Source organism: Pleurodeles waltl, chromosome 9, assembly GCF_031143425.1.
Source record: "Pleurodeles waltl isolate 20211129_DDA chromosome 9, aPleWal1.hap1.20221129, whole genome shotgun sequence".
NCBI classification, from domain to species: Eukaryota; Metazoa; Chordata; class Amphibia; order Caudata; family Salamandridae; genus Pleurodeles; species Pleurodeles waltl.
The window spans coordinates 27374931-27396712 of NC_090448.1; the positions used below are offsets into that span (position 1 = coordinate 27374931).

The window sequence follows — 21782 nt, forward strand, 5'->3', positions numbered from 1 at the left end:
GATCATAGACATGTTACATGGCCATATTCGGAGTTACCATGGTGAAGCTACATATAGGTAGTGACCTATATGTAGTGCACGCGTGTAATGTTGTCCCCGCACTCACAAAGTTCAGTGAATTGGCTCTGAACAATGTGGGGGCACCTTGGCTAGTGCCAGGGTGCCCTCACACTAAGTAACTTTGCACCTAACCTTTACCAGGTAAAGGTTAGACATATAGGTGACTTATAAGTTACTTAAGTGCAGTGTAAAATGGCTGTGAAATAACGTGGACGTTATTTCACTCAGGCTGCAGTGGCAGGCCTGTGTAAGAATTGTCAGAGCTCCCTATGGGTGGCAAAAGAAATGCTGCAGCCCATAGGGATCTCCTGGAACCCCAATACCCTGGGTACCTCAGTACCATATACTAGGGGATTATAAGGGTGTTCCAGTAAGCCAATGTAAATTGGTAAAAATGGTCACTAGCCTGTCAGTGACAATTTGGAAAGCAATGAGAGAGCATAACCACTGAGGTTCTGATTAGCAGAGCCTCAGTGAGACAGTTAGTCACTACACAGGTAACACATACAGGCACACTTATGAGCACTGGGGCCCTGGGTTACCAGGGTCCCAGTGACACATACAACTAAAACAACATATATACAGTGAAAAATGGGGGTAACATGCCAGGCAAGATGGTACTTTCCTACAAGAGGGCTCCATTGAAGTACCAAAGGGAATACTGCAGGAGTGATTGCTAAGGACGGATCCCAGCATGGGGGGCGTGGCCAAGCCGTTGAAGATGGCGGACGCGAGCTAGAAGAGCTCTGCACACCGCCCGGCTTATCCAGCCATTAACGGGGGCTCGAGGGCCAGCGGCATCCGGCTGGTGAGGGCGCAACATTGCAGCGGTGCCCCGGGACGCGGCGCCCCCAGGCGCCGACCTTTGGCAGCGGCGGGAGCCGGAGAGGGGCCGAGCCAACGTGAGTCCGCGGCCTGTCGAGTACCGGTGGCCGCGGCCTGGTGGTGGCGCGTGCTCTGGACGCCGGACCATCGGGGCCTGAATGTAGGAGGCGCCTGGAGGACCGGCGCCCCCACGGAGCCAAAGAGGAACCGGTGAGCTTGAGAGGCGAGTGCTGCTGGGCCTCGGCCTCTCGGGCAGAGAGCCACGATATTGGAGAGGGGCTTCAGGCCCCTTCTGGCCACGTGGTTTGCATTGAGCAGTCTGCTCCTGGCAGGACCACTTCTTTGGACTACCTGTGGGCCGGACCTGGCAGCTGGAGTCCTGTGAGCAGTGGAAGGAGGTTGGCTGCAGGTGCCTTACAGGCCGGGCTGCACGTGCTGCTGCGTGGCGCCATACTGGGGGAGCAGGCAAGCCGGCCCAGCCTTTTGACGGTTTGGTGAGGCGACTGCCCAGTGACAGCTCGAGGCGAGGAGGCGACGGACTTTGATTCTGGGTGCAGAGCTGGCGGCGGTGAGAGGATCCTTCCAGCCTCGTGGTGCTGGGCAAACTGCGCCATTGTGGTGGCTTACCAGGAGAGTGTAGGAGTTGGCTCGGAGGACCTGGACTGATGCGCAGCTGTCACAGACTGGTATTCAGGAGCTGGCGTCAGGTAGGACGCCGGGCCCGGATGGCCTGCTGACCGACTTTTATAAGGCATTTACTCTACTTCTTGAGCCTAAGCTTCTCCGTGTCTTTGAGGAGCCGGTGCAGAGGGGATACTTGTCGGCATCCCAAAGGGAGGCGATGCTAGTGTCTCTTCCCAAGCACGACAAGGATCCGGTTGAGTTGGGCTCGTACCTCCCTTTAGCCATGCTCAATACGGACTACAAAATATTACCCAAAATTTTTGCGATGCGTTTGGCATCCATCACGCCAGACCTGGTGCACCCAGACCAAAATGGGTTTGTTCCAACGAGGGGGCGGCTGTTTCGAGTTATGCGCTACGCGAGGCGAGTCTGGCCGCGGGCGGGTTGCCTTGTCCTTGACCTGGAGAAGGCCTTCAATTCCCTGGAATGGCCTTATCTTTTCAGGGTCTTGCAGCGGTTCGGCATGGGGCCCCTTTTTGTTCGTATGATTAAACTGCTATACACTAAGCCGCAGGTCCGGGTTAAGGTGGGGTGTATCATATCAAAGCCAGTCAATGTGTGCAGAGGTACGAGGCAGGGTTGCCCCTTTTCCCCACTACTCTTCTCCCTTGCTATGGAACCACTGGCGGCGGCCTTGTGTGACAGTGGTGCGAGCTGGGGCATCCCTCTTGGGGATGGCGTGCACGCAATATCGCTATACGCCGACAACGTCTTGTTATACTTCCGGGATATTTCACGAATCCCTCCAGGGGTTGGGTCCTTACTGCAGCAGTTTGCTTTGTTGTCTGGCCTCAGGGTTAACTGGGCTAAGTCCTGCCTTTTCCCCTTTGACCCTGGGCTCCCTGATCCGGAGCTTTGCTTCTTTGGGAGTGCGGTTCCCTGGCAGCCTGTGCATTCCATTATCTGGGCATCCGCGTCTATTACCATGAAGACGATCTAATAGATGGAAACCTTAAGAGAGCGGTGTCCTTAATCAAGTCCCAGATGACTTTTTGACAGACTCTGCCATTGTCGGTGGCAGGGAGGATAGCGCTATTAAAAATGATAGTTCTGCCACGCCTTCTATACTACTTCACTAACATCCTGCATTATATCCCTCCTAGCTTCTTTAAGAGCCTGGAATCTACTTTGAGGGACTTTATTTGGAATGGGGGAAGGTGTAGAGTTGCGCTCAGGAAATTGTATTTACCACTGGAGAGGGGTGGCCTGTCGGTCCCTAACCTGGAGCACTACTATTTGGCGTCCCAGCTCCAATGGGTGTCCAAGTGGTTGGCGGGCCTGAATCTTGCCGATACGGCAACCCTGTAGGGCCCTTGGACCCTCATGCAGGTCTCGCATTTGTTTCACCCAATAACACGAGAAGTGTTACCAGACCAGTTGTTCCTCAGGGTGGCCTTCAGCTATTATCGTAGATCCCTGCGACTTGCTGGGGGGGGGCGATCCCATTTGCGCCGGCGCTGGCATTGTTGGGCACTCCCCGTGGCTCTATAGTTACGTCCGGGTCCAAGTTGCGGGCGTGGCATGCAGTGGAGCTGTATACGCTGGGTGATCTGTATGACGACGGTAAGCTGACACCGTTTCCTGCGCTGGTACAAGAGTCAGGCCTTCCCGAGGGGCAGTTTCTGCTGTATAATTCATTGCTGAGGTCGCTTGCATCTAAATGGGGCGACTTGTCTGTTGCTTCTCCCACACATTTATTGATGCAGTATATACAGGTGATGGGACAGGGACGGGACCTAATTCGATGGTTCGCTGTGGCATTGCGCCTACCCACAGCCCTTGAATGTGACTTGTTGCGTGCTGCCTGGGATGGGGATACGACTACTCCGTTCTCGGACGCGCAGTGGAAGTCAGTTCTTTCTGGCCATGTTTACATACCGCGTAACTCCAGATTCCGCTTGATTCAATTCTATATCATACACAGGGCATACCTCACTCCAGCCCGCATAAACAGATACTTTGCTCGCTGAGACGCGGCGTGTCCCCGTTGCTCCCGCAATGACGCGGACATGATCCATATGCTCTGGTCCTGTCCATCGTTGAGTTGCTTCTGGGGGGCGGTGGTGGGTTGCTTATCGGAGTGTGTGTTGCGACCGGTACTGTTCACTTGGGAGTCCTGTATACTGGGCCTTTTTCCTAGGGATGCACGGAATAGAGCTGCAGCACGATTTCTGGACCTAGGCCTGATAACGGCCAAGAGATTGATAACCCGCCGGTGGAAGTCGTCTGACCCACCAGTTGAGAGGGCCTGGAAGTCCTCGTTTGAGGTGTGGGCTGGCGCGGAGGGAGTGCCGTTTGCGAGGGAAGATGCGCTAGGGCTGTGTAGGTACCCACTATCAGTCATTTGGGAGGCGATGCTGGCATGCTTGCGAGGTTTGGGGCAGACCTCGGATGTGGAGGTGGCGGTCTGACGGCCACAGTGCGCATGTATCTACTCCTGGTGCGGGAGTGCGATGGGTTGGGTGCTGAAGATTGAGCAGCTGACCTGACCTTGGCCTTTGAGTTGAGAGTGTGACTTATGTGGGAGGCAGGGGACTGTGGTGTGTGCACGTATCTGCCCTTTGCTGATGCGCACGGGCAAAACATGGGGTCTCTGCGCCCTAGAGACTATGCTCCGGCCTGGGCCTGCTGCTCGTAGAGACAGTCCTCCAAAGTTCGTTCATGTTCTTATTGTTAAGTTGTGATTAATCTGAAGATCTGCGCCTGAATGCACACTGCTGTAAGTACACAATGACCTTCTGGAATGGGTTAAGGTGTCATTGCGGTGCCTGTAGCATCCTCAATTATCTGTGTGACTCATGATTCCAGCATATGGTCTTCTCTGATAGCGCTCATGCATTAATTAATCCTGTTATATACGAGTTTTATGGTGAATGGTGGAACCATCTGCAATATGTCTTTGTAGCCAATTGTTCCGCTGTCTGTTTTGGACCGTTGTGCTCATCTAGTCTACTAATAATGGCACACAATAAATGTCCTGCATTTGATGTACAAATGAATGTTATAATATGCTGAAAACGTTCATAAACAAATTTCCCCCCCAAAAAAAGGACGGATGCCAGCATAGGTATGGGAGCAGCAGTAAATGCTGCAGGAGCAACTGTTGGAGAGAGGTAGAAGGTGGAACAACCTGTGATACTGCAAATAATGTTGCCAGAGCGCGTGTTGAAGACGTGTAGTCACAGGAGCAGGCATTCTTGTGAGTGCTACAGTGAATAACACACAATGATTATGTAAGGGATTTACGGATACTGCAGGAATTGGTGCAGAAGTGATTAGTAAAATTGATACACAGGTAGGAATCGGAATTCTACCACAGATAATGGTTCAAGAATGGCTGTGGGAGACAGGTATAGTTTTGGGAGTGGGTACAGTCACTGGCACCTTTTGTAATGGAGTATGGGAGTTTATTTTACTGGAGTACTGTTGCAGGAGAGTACTGTTGCTGTCAGTAAGCTTTCGCTAAGCCTATGTCACAACCATATAGCTCCTCCTAGTGAATGCACATAAATTTAAAGCCCTCTTACAATTTCCTCTCTTGCTTAGGGTGCCAGTGCGATCCGCGAGGCACAGTAGCGGACGGTACCCCATGTGACCGCATCAGCGGCGACTGCTTCTGCAAGCGACTGGTGACCGGCCGGAGCTGTAACCAATGCCTGGTGAGCCACGCTGTGCTTTGTGCTGCATGTGTTGTGTTGTTTTCGGAGGTGGTTTCATACATTGTGTTGTTTAGGGTTTGCACCTGGGATGACTTCGTTGAGTAAAGCTGAGCTGAAGATGCAAATCAGTCATTGACTAAGTATGTAACTTACTTTTTGGTGGACAAGGTCTGGCACAAAAACATATTTTTTGCTAGAAATTTCACCTGCAGGTTACTTTTTTTGACAGTGACTACATTTGTGAATTTATGAAATTTGTCAAAGGTTGAAAGAAGGACAGACCGTTAGGGTCTAACTGAGGCCCTAAATCCAGGAATTTCACTGTGGACAAAAAAATGAAACTACTTACACATATCAGTTCTAAAGCTAAAAGCACACATCAGTCCATACCCCTTAAATATACACATCTTTCACAAATCCTTTATTGTGTCCTGTTTCCTACTTTACTGTAGCTGAAAGCCATGGGAATAGGTTGGATTTGACAGAGTAACCCTGGGCTGTATGAAAGCGCCACAGTTCCAACTCTGTTTAATATTGGTCGGTATTGAAGTTGCAAAGTTCTATCACAGTCATGCAAGTTCTGAAGCTCTAACAACGAGTAATCCTTGGCTGTATGGAAGCTCCTAAGCTCTAACACAGTCATCCTTGGCTGTATGGATGTTCCAAAGTCCTAACACAGTCATCCGTGGCTGTACGAAGGCTCCAAAGCTCTAACACAGTCATCCTTGGCTGTACAGAGGCTCCAAAGCTCTAACACAGTCCTCCGTGGCTGTACGGATGCTCCAAAGCTCTAAAACAGAGTCATCATTGGCTGTATGGCTGCTCCAAAGCTCTAACAGAGTCATCCTTGGCTGTACGGATGCTCCAAAGCTCTAACACAGAGTCATCCTTGGCTGTATGGATGTTTCGAAGCTCTAACACAAAGTCATCATTGGCTGTATGGATGTCATAAAGCCCTAACACAGTCATCCTTGGCTGTACGGATGCTCCAAAGCTCTAACACAGAGTCATCCTTGGCTGTATGGATGTTTTGAAGCTCTAACACAAAGTCATCCTTTGGCTGTATGGATGCTCCAAAGCTTTAACACAGAGTCATCCGTGGCTGTATGGATGTTTTGAAGCTCTAACACAGAGTCATCCTTTGGCTGTATGGATGTTCCAAAGCCCTAACACAGTCCTCTGTGGCTGTACGGAGGCTCCAAAGCTCTAACACAGTCATCCTTGGCTGTACGGATATTCCAAAGCTCTAACAAAGAGTAATCCTTGGCTGTGTGGAAGCTCCTAAGCTCTAACACAGTCATCCTTGGCTGTACGGAGGCTCCAAAGCTCTAACACAAAGTCATCATTGGGTGTATGGATGTCCCAGAGCTCTAACACAGAGTCATCCTTGGCTGTATGGAAGTTCCAAATCTCCAGCACAGTCCTCCTTGGCTGTACAGGTGTTCCAAAGCTCTAAGACAGTCTTCCTTGGCTGTATGGCTGCTCAAAACTCTAACACAGAGTCATCCTTGGCTGTACAGATGCTCCAAAGCTCTAACACAGTCTTCCTTGGCTGTATGGCTGCTCCAAATCTCTAACAAAGAGTCACCCTTGGCTGTACGGATGCTCCAAACCTCTAACACAAAGTCATCCTTGGCTGTATGGATGTTCCAAAGCTCTAACACAAAGTCGTCCTTGGCTGTATGGATGTTCCAAAGCTCTAACACAAAGTCATCTTTGGCTGTATGGCTGCTCCAAAGCTCTAACACAAAGTTGTCCTTGGCTGTATGGATGTTCCAAAGTTCTAACACAGAGTTATTCTTGGCTGTACGAATGCTCCAAAGCTCTAACACAAAGTCATCCTTGGCTGTATGGATGTTCCAAAGCTCTAACACAGTTACCCTTGGCTGTACGGATGCTCCAAAGCTCTAACACAAAGTCGTCCTTGGCTGTATGGGTGTTCCAAAGCTCTAACAGAATTATCTGTGGCTGAAAGAAATTACCAAAGCTCTTCCATAGAGTCATCCGTGGCTGTACAGATGATCCAAAGCACTAACACAGTCATCTTTGGCTGTATGGAAGTCCCAAAGTGTTGCTGTCATTCGCAAAATAATAAGGGCGTTTTCTGGAAGAAGGTACCTAACACTGAAGATCATGTGTATGCATTTGTTGGTGGCCGGGTTATTTCATACCTTCCATGACAGTCCTGAAGTGAGTGGACATCACCTTGGCATTGAAAGTGGTAGCAGCTGGTGGCTTCTCTTAAGTACCACCGGCATGGCCCTTGTTACCTATGGCCTCCATGCCCTTCACCCACCCGCTCACCAGCAAATGGGAACTAGTAAAGGGTCTGAGTCAAGGCCCCTTTGGTATTTTGTCATGTGGTCAAAAGATGTTTAATTTCCGTCCATCTACCCTCTGTGTTTTGGAGAGTTGACATCCGTGTTGGTGTGATCTATGTGTTCATGGTCCCACTTGACTGCTGGTGTTGAAGGTAAGCAGAGTATTGTGTCACAGAGCATCTGGCCTTCCCACAAAGTAGGTCCAACCCTTGGTTATCCAGTGACTGTGAAGAGACCCAGAGGCTGTTAGTTCTATTATGGGCTGAAAAACCTGTGGCCCTCGCCCTTATTGCCTCTTCTGCACTGCCTCTGTCCACCTGCTATCCACACCCCTGTCACTCAACAGCCCTTGACCCACCTGAGGGCTTCTAATTTTAACTGTGAGTAAATCTTCTGCCAGTGGCGATTTGTGACCATTCCAGGGTGAGGACACCTGCACATGTGAAGAACCACAAGCCTGAAACTTTGGGTACTCTCAAACAACTTGCAATTACTTTCCTACCCATTTGCTGAATGGGAAACAGAAACAACTACAAAGCGTGTGTGTGTGTTGGGTGGGAGGTAGATTAAAGAGTTTTGTCCACAAGGTAAAGCTTTTTCTCCATGCAAAAGAAGTTATTCAGTGGAAATGCACCGGTGGGTTACATGTAAGCATGCAGAAACATACTCCTGATGCATTACCTTTTGCAGAAATATCTGTGTACTACTAGAATGCAGAATATTACTCACAATGTAGAAGTAATGTGAAGTGCCTGCATTTCAGCATTTATTTGTGATTTGGCCCTGAATGAACATACTGTCTGCGGACCCCTCGTCTGCTGAAGGGTGGGAGGTGTCAGACAGCTGCTCGGTGCATGAGCCAAGGTTTCTGCATCAGTCATGAATCAAAAACGAGGATTATTGCACGTTTGTCCCAGAAGATACTAAAACTCAGTACATTTCAAATTCCTCGGGCATCTTAAAGCCATGATTTCGATTATTACATCTAAAAATGTGTTTACTGTGGAAACACCTCCTCCCACAAAGCCTCCTGCCAGCTCCCCAGCCCACCAGCTTCCAGTGCATTCCTGCAACATGAGGGATGTGAGAAATTGCACAACTACACCAACTCCCCAGCTTTGGGGAAAACCTGAGCAGGCTGGCTAAGTTACCACGTTTTGTGGAAGGTGAACACCAAAGTATGTTTGCTTTTTGTGCTAAATATTCATTTCCCGGTGAAAGCTGGGACATTTCTGTCACAAACGTGACACTGAATAAAATACATATCACTTTAATGACTGATTCAAACCATTTGAACATTTCTTGTATTTTTTTAAGCTGGGTTATATGTTAAATACTTATTATTAAACGTATATATGACTTTTAAAAAGCGATGACTGTTTTGTGAAAAGGGTAGGTATAACTTGTATAACTTTCTTAAAACTTTTAAATAACATTCATAACTTTTAGAATAATTGCGATGCTTTAATACTCCTCATAACCTGCCTCTTTCCAAAAAGCTGGACCTGTTTATTAAAGTGTTATTTAAGTCATTATCGAGTTTGAAAAAAAGATTTGGGTATTTAAAGATTCTAAAAACGTGTCCCCTTTCCGGCAAAGTGAATTTGCTGCAGACATCGTTCTGTATGAAACACATTGCCAGTGAAATAAAGGAGTAAACCTTTTATAAATTTCACAGTCTTTCAAAGTGACAGAATTCCAATTATGTAGACTTAAGCCCTAGTCTGGACATCTCTATTCACAGGGGACTCTGTTTCAGCGAAAGATAGTGCCACACCTTTTAAAATGAAATGTATTTATTCTTTCCAAACAAGGTTGTCACATTTTTCAGAGATGGATTGCCAATTGTGCAAAACTGGACTTTCTGTGTCTGTCTCTCTAGTGATCGTCAGTTCAGCAGAACTGAACATTCTCCGTCTCTCATGAACCTGCTGTCCCCCACATTTGAGGTGCAACTTCTGGAAGAGTTGGATTGGATTACAAGTGACTAAGTAGTGGGATCAGGCAAAATGAATCATAAGGACAGTAAAAAGTCGATGGGTAGAACCTCTAAGAATTGAATTACAGACACAAGCGGAGTGATATTGATCAGAGAAAGTCTAAAGGTGTCTACAAGAAACATCAGAATTACTCCTTACAGCCAGGGTCTAACTTAGAATCTCTGGAAGAGAGGGCAAAAGCAGGTGACAAAAGCTAGACTGCTGACCCACAGGAAGGAAGGAGAAGTGTAAACTTCCGGGTTTGCAGCAGGAAGGAAGGAGCAGTGTTAACTTCCGGGTGTGGAATGAGAGCATATTTAATCTCTTTCTGACATTGCTCTATGTCTGGCAACATCTCATAGTTACATTGCATTTTCCACTAGTTCGTCCACCAATCTTGTGTTCTCTCACCTTTGTTTTGTTCCTCTTGTCTGTTCACTTTTGGTTTCTCTCATTTGCCTCACTCATTTATCTTTTATTATTGATCAATCTTGTGTTACTGTGCAGGTGCAAGAATCTTGATCTTGGTGTCCTGGGTGGTGCCCTCCGCTGCAACAGGAGGGGTGGGTGATGCTCAGCCCGCAGAAGAGAGCTGGGTGGTACCCTCCGCTGGAACAAGGGGGGGTGGGTGATGCTCAGCCAGCAGAAGAAGGCTGGGTGGTGCCCTCCTCTGGAACAGGAGGGGTGGGTGATGCTCAGCCCGCAGAAGAGAGCTGGGTGGTGCCCTCCGCTGGAACAGGAGGGGTGGGTGATGCTCACCTGGCAGAAGAGGGCTGGGTGGTGCCCTCCGCTGGAACAGGAGGGGTGGGTGATGCTCAGCCCGCAGAAGAGGGCTGGGTGGTACCCTCTGCTGGAACAGGAGGGGTGGGTGATGCTCAGCCCGCAGAAGAGAGCTGGGTGGTGCCCTCCCTTGGAACAGGAGGGGTGGGTGATGCTCAGCTGGCAGAAGAGGGCCGGGTGGTACCCTCTGTTGGAACAGGAGGGGTGGGTGATGGTCAGCTGGCAGAAGAGGGTGAGGTGGTGCCCTCTGCTGGAAGATGAGTGGTGGGTGATACTCGTCCGGCAGAAGAGGGTGAGGTGGTACCCTCCACTGGAACAGGAGGGGTGAATGATGCGCAGCTGGCCGAAGAGTGAGAGGAGGTGCCCTCTACAGGAACAGGAGCGGTGGCTGATGCTCAGCTAGCAGAAGAATGCCAGGTGGTGCCCTCTGCTAGAAAGGGAGGGTTGGGTGATGCTCAATTGGCAGAAGAGGGCCGAGTGGTGCCCTCCGCTGGAACAGGAGGGGTGGGTGATGCTCAACTTGCAGAAGAGGGCACTACCCGGAGCAGGAGGGGTGGGTGAAGCCCAGCTGTCAGTAGAGTGCAAGGTGGTGCCCTCTGCTAGAACAGGATGGGTGAGTGGTGCTCAGCTGGCAGAAGAGTGAGAGGAGGTGCCCTCTGCTGGAACAGGAGGGGTGGGTGATGCTCAGCCCGCAGAAGAGGGCCGGGTGGTGCCCTCCGTTGGAACAGGAGGGGTGGGTGATGGTCAGCTGGCAGAAGAGTGGGGAGTGGTGCCCTCTGCTGGAACAGGAGGAGTGGGTGATGGTCAGCTGGCAGAAGAGTGGGAGGTGGTGCCCTCCGTTGGAACAGGAGGGGTGGGTGATGGTCAGCTGGCAGAAGAGTGGGAGGTGGTGCCCTCTGTTGGAACAGGAGGAGTGGGTGATGGTCAGCTGGCAGAAGAGTGGGAGGTGGTGCCCTCTGCTGGAACAGGAGGAGTGGGTGATGGTCAGCCCGCAGAAGAGGGCCGGGTGGTGCCCTCCGTTGGAACAGGAGGGGTGGGTGATGGTCAGCTGGCAGAAGAGTGGGAGGTGGTGCCCTCTGCTGGAACAGGAGGAGTGGGTGATGGTCAGCTGGCAGAAGAGTGGTAGGTGGTGCCCTCCGTTGGAACAGGAGGGGTGGGTGATGGTCAGCTGGCAGAAGAGTGGGAGGTGGTGCCCTCTGTTGGAACAGGAGGAGTGGGTGATGGTCAGCTGGCAGAAGAGTGGGAGGTGGTGCCCTCCGTTGGAACAGGAGGGGTGGGTGATGCTCAGCTGGCAGAAGAGTGGGAGGTGGTGCCCTCTGCTGGAACAGGAGGGGTGAGTGATGCTCACCTGGCAGAAGAGGGCCGGGTGGTGTGGTCTGCTGGTTCAGGAGGGGTGGATAATGCTCAGCCAGCACCATCATTTTGTTTTACGCTGCAGCAACACTAATGCAACTCCATATCTACAAAGTGATGCTTTAGGCCTCTAGCATCACCTTTCACCCCTGGGCGCCAGCTACTGGCAATTATATGCAAGGTAGGGTTTCGAGGCAAAAAGCCATGCAGAACTGACACAGTGAAATTTACAACATTTCACTGCGTCATTCTGCCCCTTCACTGCGTCAGAATTTTACTGTCTGCTCAGAACAGGCTGTAAAGTTGCAGCAGGACTTTTGTCTATGGGGGCCTCCGCGCACTGCTGGAGTAGCGTCATTTTGTTTACGTTAGTCTCGTAATGCGTGACTTTAGCGTCAACATTTCGGACGTATCTGTAAAAACCTGCACCATGGAGCATCCTTGGCATCGTTAGAGGGTCAAAGGGCAGGGCAAGAAATCAGACGCTTCGGAGCCAATGTGTTAGATTCTTGTAAATGAGGCCCTCAATTTCTAGTTACTCTGTTACCCAATAGGGCATGATTTGTGTCAAATTGGTCATGTATTGACCTGGGCACCTCAGCTAAAAATGAACTTTGGGTGACAGTTACAAACAAGCATAATAGCAACTAGTCTTTACTCTCACCTAACTGCCTGTGGTACACAAGGATGCCCTCAATTAAAAATACAGAATTAACAAGGTGATGAATGGAATGCTTGAATTAATCGCAGCCACTGGCAGTCGCTTGGGGCTGGATCCCAATCCACTGCTTTTCACCAACCACGCCACCTCAGTTCCGCCCCAGCCATACGCAAATCGGTTGACCCTGCTCCTCATGGGAACAGTCCAGTCCAAAATGCCAAGCCAGGTCCTCCCTGAACTGGAACACAAGCAACCTAGAACTGGTTTCAACCTAGTTAGGATCTTCTGCCAAGTATAGCTTGGTTCCAGTGAAACAGTGAGCCCAGGACCCATGTCTCGGCGAACCCGGCACACTTAGGGCATTACATGCAAAATCAACAAGGTGATGGATGGAATGCTTGAATTAATCTCAGCCACTGGCCATTGCTCAGGGCTACATTCCAATCCATAATTTTCCGCCCACCATGCCACCTCAGTTTGTATCCAACTATATGCAAATCAGTCTTGACGCTGTTCCACAAGGGAACAGTCCATTCCGAAATGTCAGGCCAGGCCATTTCCTCCCTGAACCATACAACAAGCAACTGACTGAGAAAGCCTCTTTGATCACCAAATTGATGCCACATGTTTCTGAAAAAGATTGTGGAAAGCCTTGTACCCAACCGTTCCCAAGATGGTGGAATGACTATAGGACATTATTTGAGCTTTCCAATCTAAGACAGAGCTGTGTCTTATCCTGTGATGTGATGTCCTACCCTTCTCTGATAATGTATGAGTGAGTTAGTCACAAGGGGAAGATGTTTTGCAACACATTTGTTTACTTATTTTTTTGTGGTATTCTTCACCCAATTGCTACTATTTTCTCAACGGATTTTTACTTTCAGCATTTTAATCTTCTGGATTTCTTCACCTGAATTTCTGGGTTGGCTCTTTTCTCTTTTGTTACCGTCAGGCAAGGGTTGTAGATTAGAGCTTTTTTTAATCTTCATCTGAATTCTAGTTTTCCATTGCGAATAACCACAATGGGGCATATTTACAGTGCCCCTATGGCACAGTAATCTCGCCGGAGTGTCACTTGTGAAGCTCCGGCAGTGAAGCATGCTCACACATATTTACAAGGCCACATAAAGCTGCCTTGCGTTGCTTTTCATGGCTTTGTAAATAGGGCCCCTTTTCAAGCATAACTCTTCATAAAAGGGGCATTCCAAGGGTGTTGCTGTAGGTGTTCCCATGCCACAGCCATGGAATCTGACGCATTCCCAGATTTTCGTGGTTTTGTAAATCTGGGAATGCGTCAGATTCCTATGCCACCCTGGGGTGGTGTAAAAGTGGCTTTTGGACCAGGCCCTTTTTGCAGTGTCATCCCCAAACTTTTAGGCTTACTCCTCATATTTTTCTGACCTCATTTTGCTAGCTGTAGGGCTCTAAGCACTTTATAACTGCTGATCAGTGCTAAAGTGCATGTGCCTTCTCTTCTAAACTTGATATGATTGGCTTACACCTTATTGGCACAGTTTATTTACTTGGCAGATCCTTCTACAGTGTTAACCCTTATACCCAGGGCCTGTAAATTAAATGCTACTAGTGGACCTGCAGTGCTGGAGGAGAAGGGGTCATTCCTGGAAACAGTGAGTGCTGGTTGGAACCCCACTCCCCACCTTTGTGGAAGCTGAGCAAAATGAGTATAAGTACAGAGGGTTGACCCCCACATTTTCAGACACTATGTAGACTGGTACCAGATGCTGCTAGAGGGGGCTGTGATGCTATAAGGAACCACCATTGGAATGACTTGTGTGGTGCTGACCTGTGGCCTGCTGAGCCACAAGAAGGACTGCCACTTACTCTGCAAGGACTCTGGTGTGTCCGCCTGTTGCTTGCCCCCTGCCCTGTGTTCCCCAGTGATCTCCAGGGGCTGGGTGGTGGGTCCCCTTCCTCCCCTGCTTGTTACTTTTGAACAGGGAGTGAAGCACTTTATGAGGACAGGAAGAGGGGATGCAGGTTTCCCCTTTATGGCTCCCAACGTGTGGCGAGCGTGGTTCCCATGGTAACTGCATGGAGAACGCTCTGCCCAACTCCTGGGAAGTGCCCCCTTGTTTCTTCCCCCCTCTGTGCAGAGGTCGGGGAGAGGAAGGATTTTCTTGCCTGCATCGTAGTAGTGCCGGGGGGAGGGGAAGGGTGTGGATGAAGCTCACCTTCCCCAATCCCCCTGGTGGCACAGGCAGGCACTTACTTTTGAGGATTTGCTTTTGCGACCCGGCCTAGCCAGCTGAATAGCTGACAGTGTAGCCAAGGACACAGGAGGTCTCCAGGGGCCGAGCCGCCCCCAGAGACACAAGGTAGCAGTTTGGGAGGCCCTGGAGAGCTCCAGACATGCTGCACTTGGATGTGACAGTTGAGGAGAGACTGCAGCCGCGCTGCGTGAACGCGGGTGGCTGCCATGCGGTTATTTCCCTCAGGAAGAGAAAGAGCCGTCAGGAGGCGCCTCGTTCTGAACTGCTGCACCACCCCTCTGTGGGCAGCGGTCCCTCTGAAATCAGGCCCTACTTGCATGTGGAAGGGAAATAGGGCCATATGTACGAACACTTTTTTCCATAGACACAGAATGGGTAAAAACCTTTGCTACATCTGGCCCATAGCCCCTCTTGTAGAGGCACACAAGGGTGTCTAGCCTGCCACCTCTAAATCTGCCTCTGCATTCCCGGATCACGTGGGATCTTGGAACAACTCTGGGCCATCCTTCACGGCACCCATTGTGCTCTCCACCTAGGTGTGGGCAAGGACAGCGGTCCGAGAGGCCCCAGAGGGCTCCGAACCCACTGCGACCTTGGAGCAGCCTCCTGGGATGGAGGAAGGCAGCAAGGAGATTTGCTTGGAGACCCATTGTGGTCTCCCTTCCCCTCAGGGCATGAGACGCGTGGTAACCATACTCTGTGTAGTGGGCGTGTAGGCCCACATGATCTCCCCTGACCAATTATCCTAATTTTACCAGGGTTTTCAACATTTACCGTAACACTACTGGTAGGAGCGCAGAAGCACTGGACCCTATGTATTGTGGTTAGTTGTGGATTTATGGGGCTGCCTCGGAACCAGGTTATTACCTGCAAAGTATTTATGGCTGATAGCGAAATATGATGTTCCACAAGTTTTCCTTTAAACTAACTACTGCATTTTTGGTGCCTGACTGGTGCCAGATGGAAATGTTTCATTTTATGTGCATTCATGATGATGTCCTGGCATTTCTGAAAATATGGTTATTCTGACATGGCCATTTTTGGTGCCTGACGTGTTTCAGGTGGGAATGTTTAATTTTATGTGCATTCATGATGATGACTTGGCATTTCTGATAATATGAATATGTTTATCCTGACATGTGCATTTCTGATGATAACGATGACCTGACTACTGCTTGTGTTGCAGAATATTAGTAACCTATGTGTTCACCTCACTGCTGCTACTGAGTTCTAGTCACCCGTGTGATGTTCTGACAACAGCTCGTGTAGCAGGGTATTACTGATACATGTCGTGCTTGTTCTAATGATGATTTATGTTTGTGCAAGAGAGTTCATTTTTATATAACTTGTGGTGTATTTACTGTGTCACGTGTACTGTGTGTGTCTGGGATGAGCCTGACAGCTCGTGCCAGGCTACCAAGGGGGTGAGCAGAGGTTATCTTGGGTGTGTAGCTCTCGCCCTAACTAGAGTGGTGGGTTCTGCCTGGCTTAGGTGCATACCCTAGCTAGCCTAGTCAACCAGGAAATGCCATTCCAACAGTGGCGCAGTGAGGAGATACAGCGTTATTTCTCCTTGTTTTCTGCTCTTTCTATGTGTGCTGCATTCTGCCTTTTATGACGCACCCCTGCACTTTCCTAATGTTGCGGTGCAGCAACCTGGCTTTTTCTTGTAAATATGGGTCAATATTTTTCAGAACCAGGCACTCTTTAAACATTGTTCTTTAGCACTAATTTATTTTTCTTTGCCTTCAGCCGGAGCACTGGGCCCTGAGCCACGACATTCATGGCTGTCGCGCCTGTGACTGTGACATCGGAGGGGCCTGGGACAACCAGTAAGTGCATAGTACGCATGCATGTGTCTAGTAACAGGAGTGAGGAGGGTGCGTGTCGCTCAGCAGGTGCTGTGACGCAGAGCGTGCTGGTGAGAGCGTGTGATGCTGGTCCTTGATGTCAAACTTTTACCATTGAGAACTGGACACAGTAAAGTTAAAAAGGACTATTATCCTTGATAGACTGTAGAATAAAAAAGTATATTATATACTTTTCCTCCCTTTCTCTGATTGGTGGTGGCTCACTGCCCAAGGCTGGATGGCGGGCAGTAGTACCACATAATGTGCAATATCCTCCGGTGGGGAGTTCCTTATCTACAGAATCTTCCAGAGCTTCTGACTGTCCAACCGAGCGGGCCATTCTGGGAGCCAAGTCCAACTCCAGGAGTGCCCTGGAAACACTGTGGTGGGCCACGAAGATGCTTAGGGAAGCAGCCAAACATTAACAATGGTTTACTGGCTACAAGGATGGAGTTAGTGTTGGAAACTGCGATGCACACAAGCATTGACAAAGCCAATAGGGCTTAGCCTGTGGCTCATTTTATAGGTGTGCGCATGCGTTCAACGCATGTGTGCGTCTATAAAGGGCACTGGCTTTTTTTTCCCTTTTATTTTACTGATCTGAGGTGGATTGATACATTTTAAAAAACGCACAAAAGCGCTTTTCTAAAATGTAGCACAAAATTGATTAAAAAATAATAATAAGACAAAGATGGATGTGTAGGTTAAGGAAGGGTGGGAGAGTGGAGCACCTTGGCAGGTGGAGAGAAGCAGCACGGCGGGGTGGGGGAGAAGCAATACCACACAGAGATCGTGGGCGAAGGGAGAAACACGGGCAAAAGAGAGCAACATGAGTGTGGATGGGAGTAGAGTAGCACATGGGCAAGAGAGAGCAACGGGGGGAAAAAAGCACTCAAGCGAGATAGCTGGAAAACACATGCACTCTCATCAAGTGCTTAAGCAAAAACGAAAAAGTAGTTCCCTAAAAGCAAGCAGAGTAAGCATAGAAGCCAGCCAATCAAAGACATGGTAAAGAGGTTTGCTTTAGGAGCGCCAATCAACGGTAAGCTAGGGGTGGGCTGCAAGCCCATGTACGTTTTCGTTAAGCCCACATTATGAGGGTCATTACAAGCTTGGCGGGCGGCTACTGCCGCCCGCCAAGCTGTAACCGCCGTGCGGCCGCACTCCCGCGGTCCCCATTACAACATCCCCGCTGGGCCGGCGGGCGCAAACCTAGTTTACGCCCGCCGGCCCAGCGGGGATGCGGCCGCAACACAGGAGCCGGCTCCTAATGGAGCCGGCAGTGTTGCAGCCGTGCGACGGGTGCAGTAGCACCCGTCGCGCTTTTCATTGTCTGCTATGCAGACAGTGAAAATCTGCACGGGCCCTGTTAGGGGGCCCCTGCACTGCCCATGCCAGTGGCATGGGCAGTGCAGGGGCCCCCAGGGGCCCCAGGACTCCCCTTACCGCCAGCCTCTTCCTGGCTGGGCAAACCGCCAGAAACAGGCTGGCGGTAGGGGAGTCATAATCCCCAGGGCAGCGCTGCTTGCAGTGCTGCCCTGGCGGATTATCACCGCTGGGCTAAAACGGCGGGAAACCGTCGGCCCCGCGCCGTGGTCAAAATATGGGTCCCCGTACTGCCAGCCTGTTGGCGGTACGGGCTCCACTTTAGCCCTGGCGGTCTCCGACCGCCAGGGTTAAAATGACCCCCTATGTCTTTTGCAACCAGCTGGTACGCACAGCCTAAAAAAGACACCCTCCACAGATCCATCAAACTACTGACTAATTGTACTACTTAATGGTGAAGCCAAATATTACACAAACATCTTACTACATGAACTTGGGTTGCAGATCATAGTTTTTTCCCATTCTTTCAAACAGACTCCCGGAATTAGTGTCTGCTTGCAGCATCAATTAAGTGCCCTTCATAAGCACTTCAAAAAAACAAGATGGCAGTAAATACAACAATGACAAATGTTTTAGTATTTGGCAAAAAGGTCAAGAAACCAGAGTTGGGCTGTATGAATGGTCCAGGAGTTGCCAAATTACCAGCATACGTGTACCTTCTCCTGGTTCGATGAAAAAGGCGATCATCATGATCAGCGAGGATTGCTACATCCTAAATATATGTTTTGCACAAGCTGTTTCCTCAAAACCTCCGAAGCTCGCCAGCAAAGTCAATCCCAGATGCAGAAAGGATCACGTTTCTGTGCATTTTGGCCCATGGTGCAAAGGCATATTCAGGGGAATTTTGAAAGTGGGTATACACTGAGCCACGTAGCATGTTCAGAATATTATTCAGGTTAATTAACTCCACCTAACAAGAGCAAATTAAATTGTCTTTATCCTAACCAAGCAAACCTGGCAAGGAGGCATGCTTTGTAGGAAGTCTGACACCAAAGTAGAAAATCAAAGACAGACATAGTAAAATCTCTGCTTTTTATGGGGTTGCTTGGTTTAAAGGCTTCCCCCATGTCCTTTGGTTTATATACTTACTCATATCATTGGATATGCAGGAGATCTGGCAGATTACATTGGCACGCTGTGTATTTAAAAGTTCACTGACAAAACATTTAAAAGACAAGTCACACTGGCTAGGACTAATTGGTTTTGCTCAAGGAAAACATGTTGAGCTTGTGTTTACCACCTACTTCAGCAATAATCTGCAGAGACATCTGTTGGAACTTCTTCTACCTTTTGAAAAATTATGTTTTTATGGTTAAGGTGTGGGGGAACAATTCCAAGCGTGCATAAACCCAACCCTTGCAAGTCGTTCTATATTCTGCAATAATATCCATAGGAATTGGAAACAAGTGTGCGGGGATACTACAGCACCTCCATAATAATAATCATGCTGGCGTTCCGAAAGCAAATGAGCAAGAGAGATGCCTTTAAATTTTGAACCCAATTCACAAAGATAAACTTGGACTTAAATTCTAAGGCAGAAATCTATTTTTAGACCTGAAGTCAAAGTTACACCTGAAGTCTAACTTTACACCTGAAGCCTAACTTTAGATCTGAAGACTAAGTTAGACCTGAAGTCTAACTTTAGACTTGAAGTCTAAACTTAGACTTCAGGTCTAAACGAGTTTTGATCTTGTCATATTTGATTAACATTCAAAGACCGAGGTCACATGTCAGGTTTTATCTTCTGCCAAGCTACTGCCAAATATTTTAATATGGAAACTGGTGTTTACCTTACTTTCTCTGACTACAAAGTGAGATGAATTTGTAAAATGAACTAGGTGACCATCCTGCTGGGGTGCAGAGAGTGTAGAAGGAATGGCTGCAGGATGTAATTTCTTCAAACACAACACGTTTAAAGACCTACAAATGAATTGCACCAATATCTCAAGATATATCAGTCATTTGTAAAACACAAATGAATAACTTTTTTTGTAATTCTGAAGCATGATGAAAGAAAATATTTTAACAGGATCAAGGCAAATGAAGACATTTAACTTGGTGAGTTGCAAATGATAAACATTTGCTCAAACCCTTTTCCCACATATTATCATTTGCATGCTATATCGTTCTAGCAGTAACACTGTATGTCTGTGCTAATTTAGTGGCATCTCAATGGAAAATGTGCTGTCAGTAAGTGACAAGGGGCTGACACATGATGGTTTGGTTATATATTTGTGACAATGTGCTCCTAAATGCACCATCAGCTACATAGTACACCCTGACCACGCTCCTTCTGAATGGAGGTGCTAATGTGCTACACTTGCTTGTTTTGTGACGCATGGATTTTTGACAATACCTATGTGCTCAGTGATAAAAACATTGATGGCAGCATCCCCATTCTGAAATTTTTTCCAGCACCACTGATAATGCCAAAGAGTTTCTAAGGTATCTGAAGTCTCCCTTCACCTGACGGGTAAACAAAACTGTACTTTCGCAGTAATGCCTTACTTATGCGGGCAAGACAGTCAGTGAACATGTGGTTTTGTGAAATTTACTGATCAATATTGAAATCCAGGATGGAAATCGTCAACGTCCATTGAGCTTACGAAGATCGATTTTTAATATGTAGTGCAGATCAACAATGACTAACAATTCTTATTCGCTCGTTTGTTGAGGCCGGCTACTGCCAAACTTTTAAGTTACAACTGTGAATATGTATTGCTCACAACCATTTTGATTTATTGCTTAAGGTTTTTAAGGAAGCCTATAATTTGAGCTTTTTAAAAAAAAATGTGGGCAAATAACATTGATCAGAACACGATATAATTTGCAGTTATGGGGAATATGGGATTTCCCATAAGAAATTCTGTAGAAAAACTGTTGGAACATTTTAATGCATATTAAGCCAGCAACACGTCTTAAAATAATAGGAATTAAACCCCATTTTACTCAAGGCTTGTAGTCTCTCCCCAAGAATTCGTTACAAAGAGGCATGGAGAATTTAAAGTCCTTTATGCATGGGGCTAATCAGAGAATGGTAGGTTTTTAGGAAAAAAGGACAAAGTGATTTTGTTTTAAAACATCCATAGAAATGAGAAGTTTGCTGTCTTTGAAAGGAGGCAGAGGCTAGAACTGATTAAGTCACATAGCTGGTAAAATATAGTTAAGGTTTTCCAAGATATATGACCAACTGACCAGGCCTCATCAACATTTTAGAGACACTGCCTCTTTCATCATTAATCGTCCATGGCTAGGTTGCCACCATACCGGTATTTTACCAGCATGGCATGTATTTTCATGTCTATGCTTCGAAACCAAATCGAAAAATAAAAACAGACAACTTTGAGACAAATTTAAAACAGCGCACACGTGAACAAATCACTTCAAAAGAGTTTTAGAATTATCTCTACTATTCTATACTATTCTGTAAGCCAGATAGGGGAGAGTTGCCAGGTTGAAAAAGAATGCAAATCATTTTTGTACATCATGGCCAGCTCAGGGTGCTTCCAGAATCTCATAAAGTAGTTTTCATTCATCGCTGAAAAAAACTGGCATTTGGTAGTGTCCAGATTAAAGTCTGACAGAGGAATCTGCTCCTTCCTGACATTGTCACATCCTTGTGAGCAGCTAAAGAATGCATGGAACATCTTGCAGGAACAAAGTGCTTTCACATCAGCTCCCATGCAAGTGAAGTGCTAGGCACCGACGACCGGTTGCAGGCAGACATGACACTTTACAAGCCGCAGAAAAGGATACTCTTCGAAGTTCCGGTTTTGGGAGGTAAAGGGGGCTGTCCTGGGATGGCCACAGGACTCCCTTGGCTGGGAGGTTCAATGATAATGTAAGCTGGAGATGCACTCAAAAGGCATTTGAAGACCAGACAAGCCAACCTGAAGGTGATGTATTTGACTTAAGGTAACCAAGAAGGGCAGGTGAACCTGCCCATTGACGTCACACCTTCTGAACTTCAAGACCAGCCTTCCAGTTGCACCA

General features: G+C 48.2%; 1 protein-coding gene across 3 annotated transcripts in view; it reads left to right on the top strand.

The window, feature by feature from the left end:
* Positions 1–21782, top strand: part of LOC138258879 (laminin subunit beta-2-like) — a 431858-nt gene that overhangs the window by 170535 nt on the left and 239541 nt on the right. For all 3 annotated transcript variants that reach the window (XM_069206185.1, XM_069206187.1, XM_069206186.1), the window contains exons 12-13: positions 5116–5228; positions 16306–16385. In XM_069206185.1, the coding sequence (XP_069062286.1) occupies positions 5116–5228; positions 16306–16385 (193 nt within the window). The remainder of the gene's footprint in view (positions 1–5115; positions 5229–16305; positions 16386–21782) is intronic.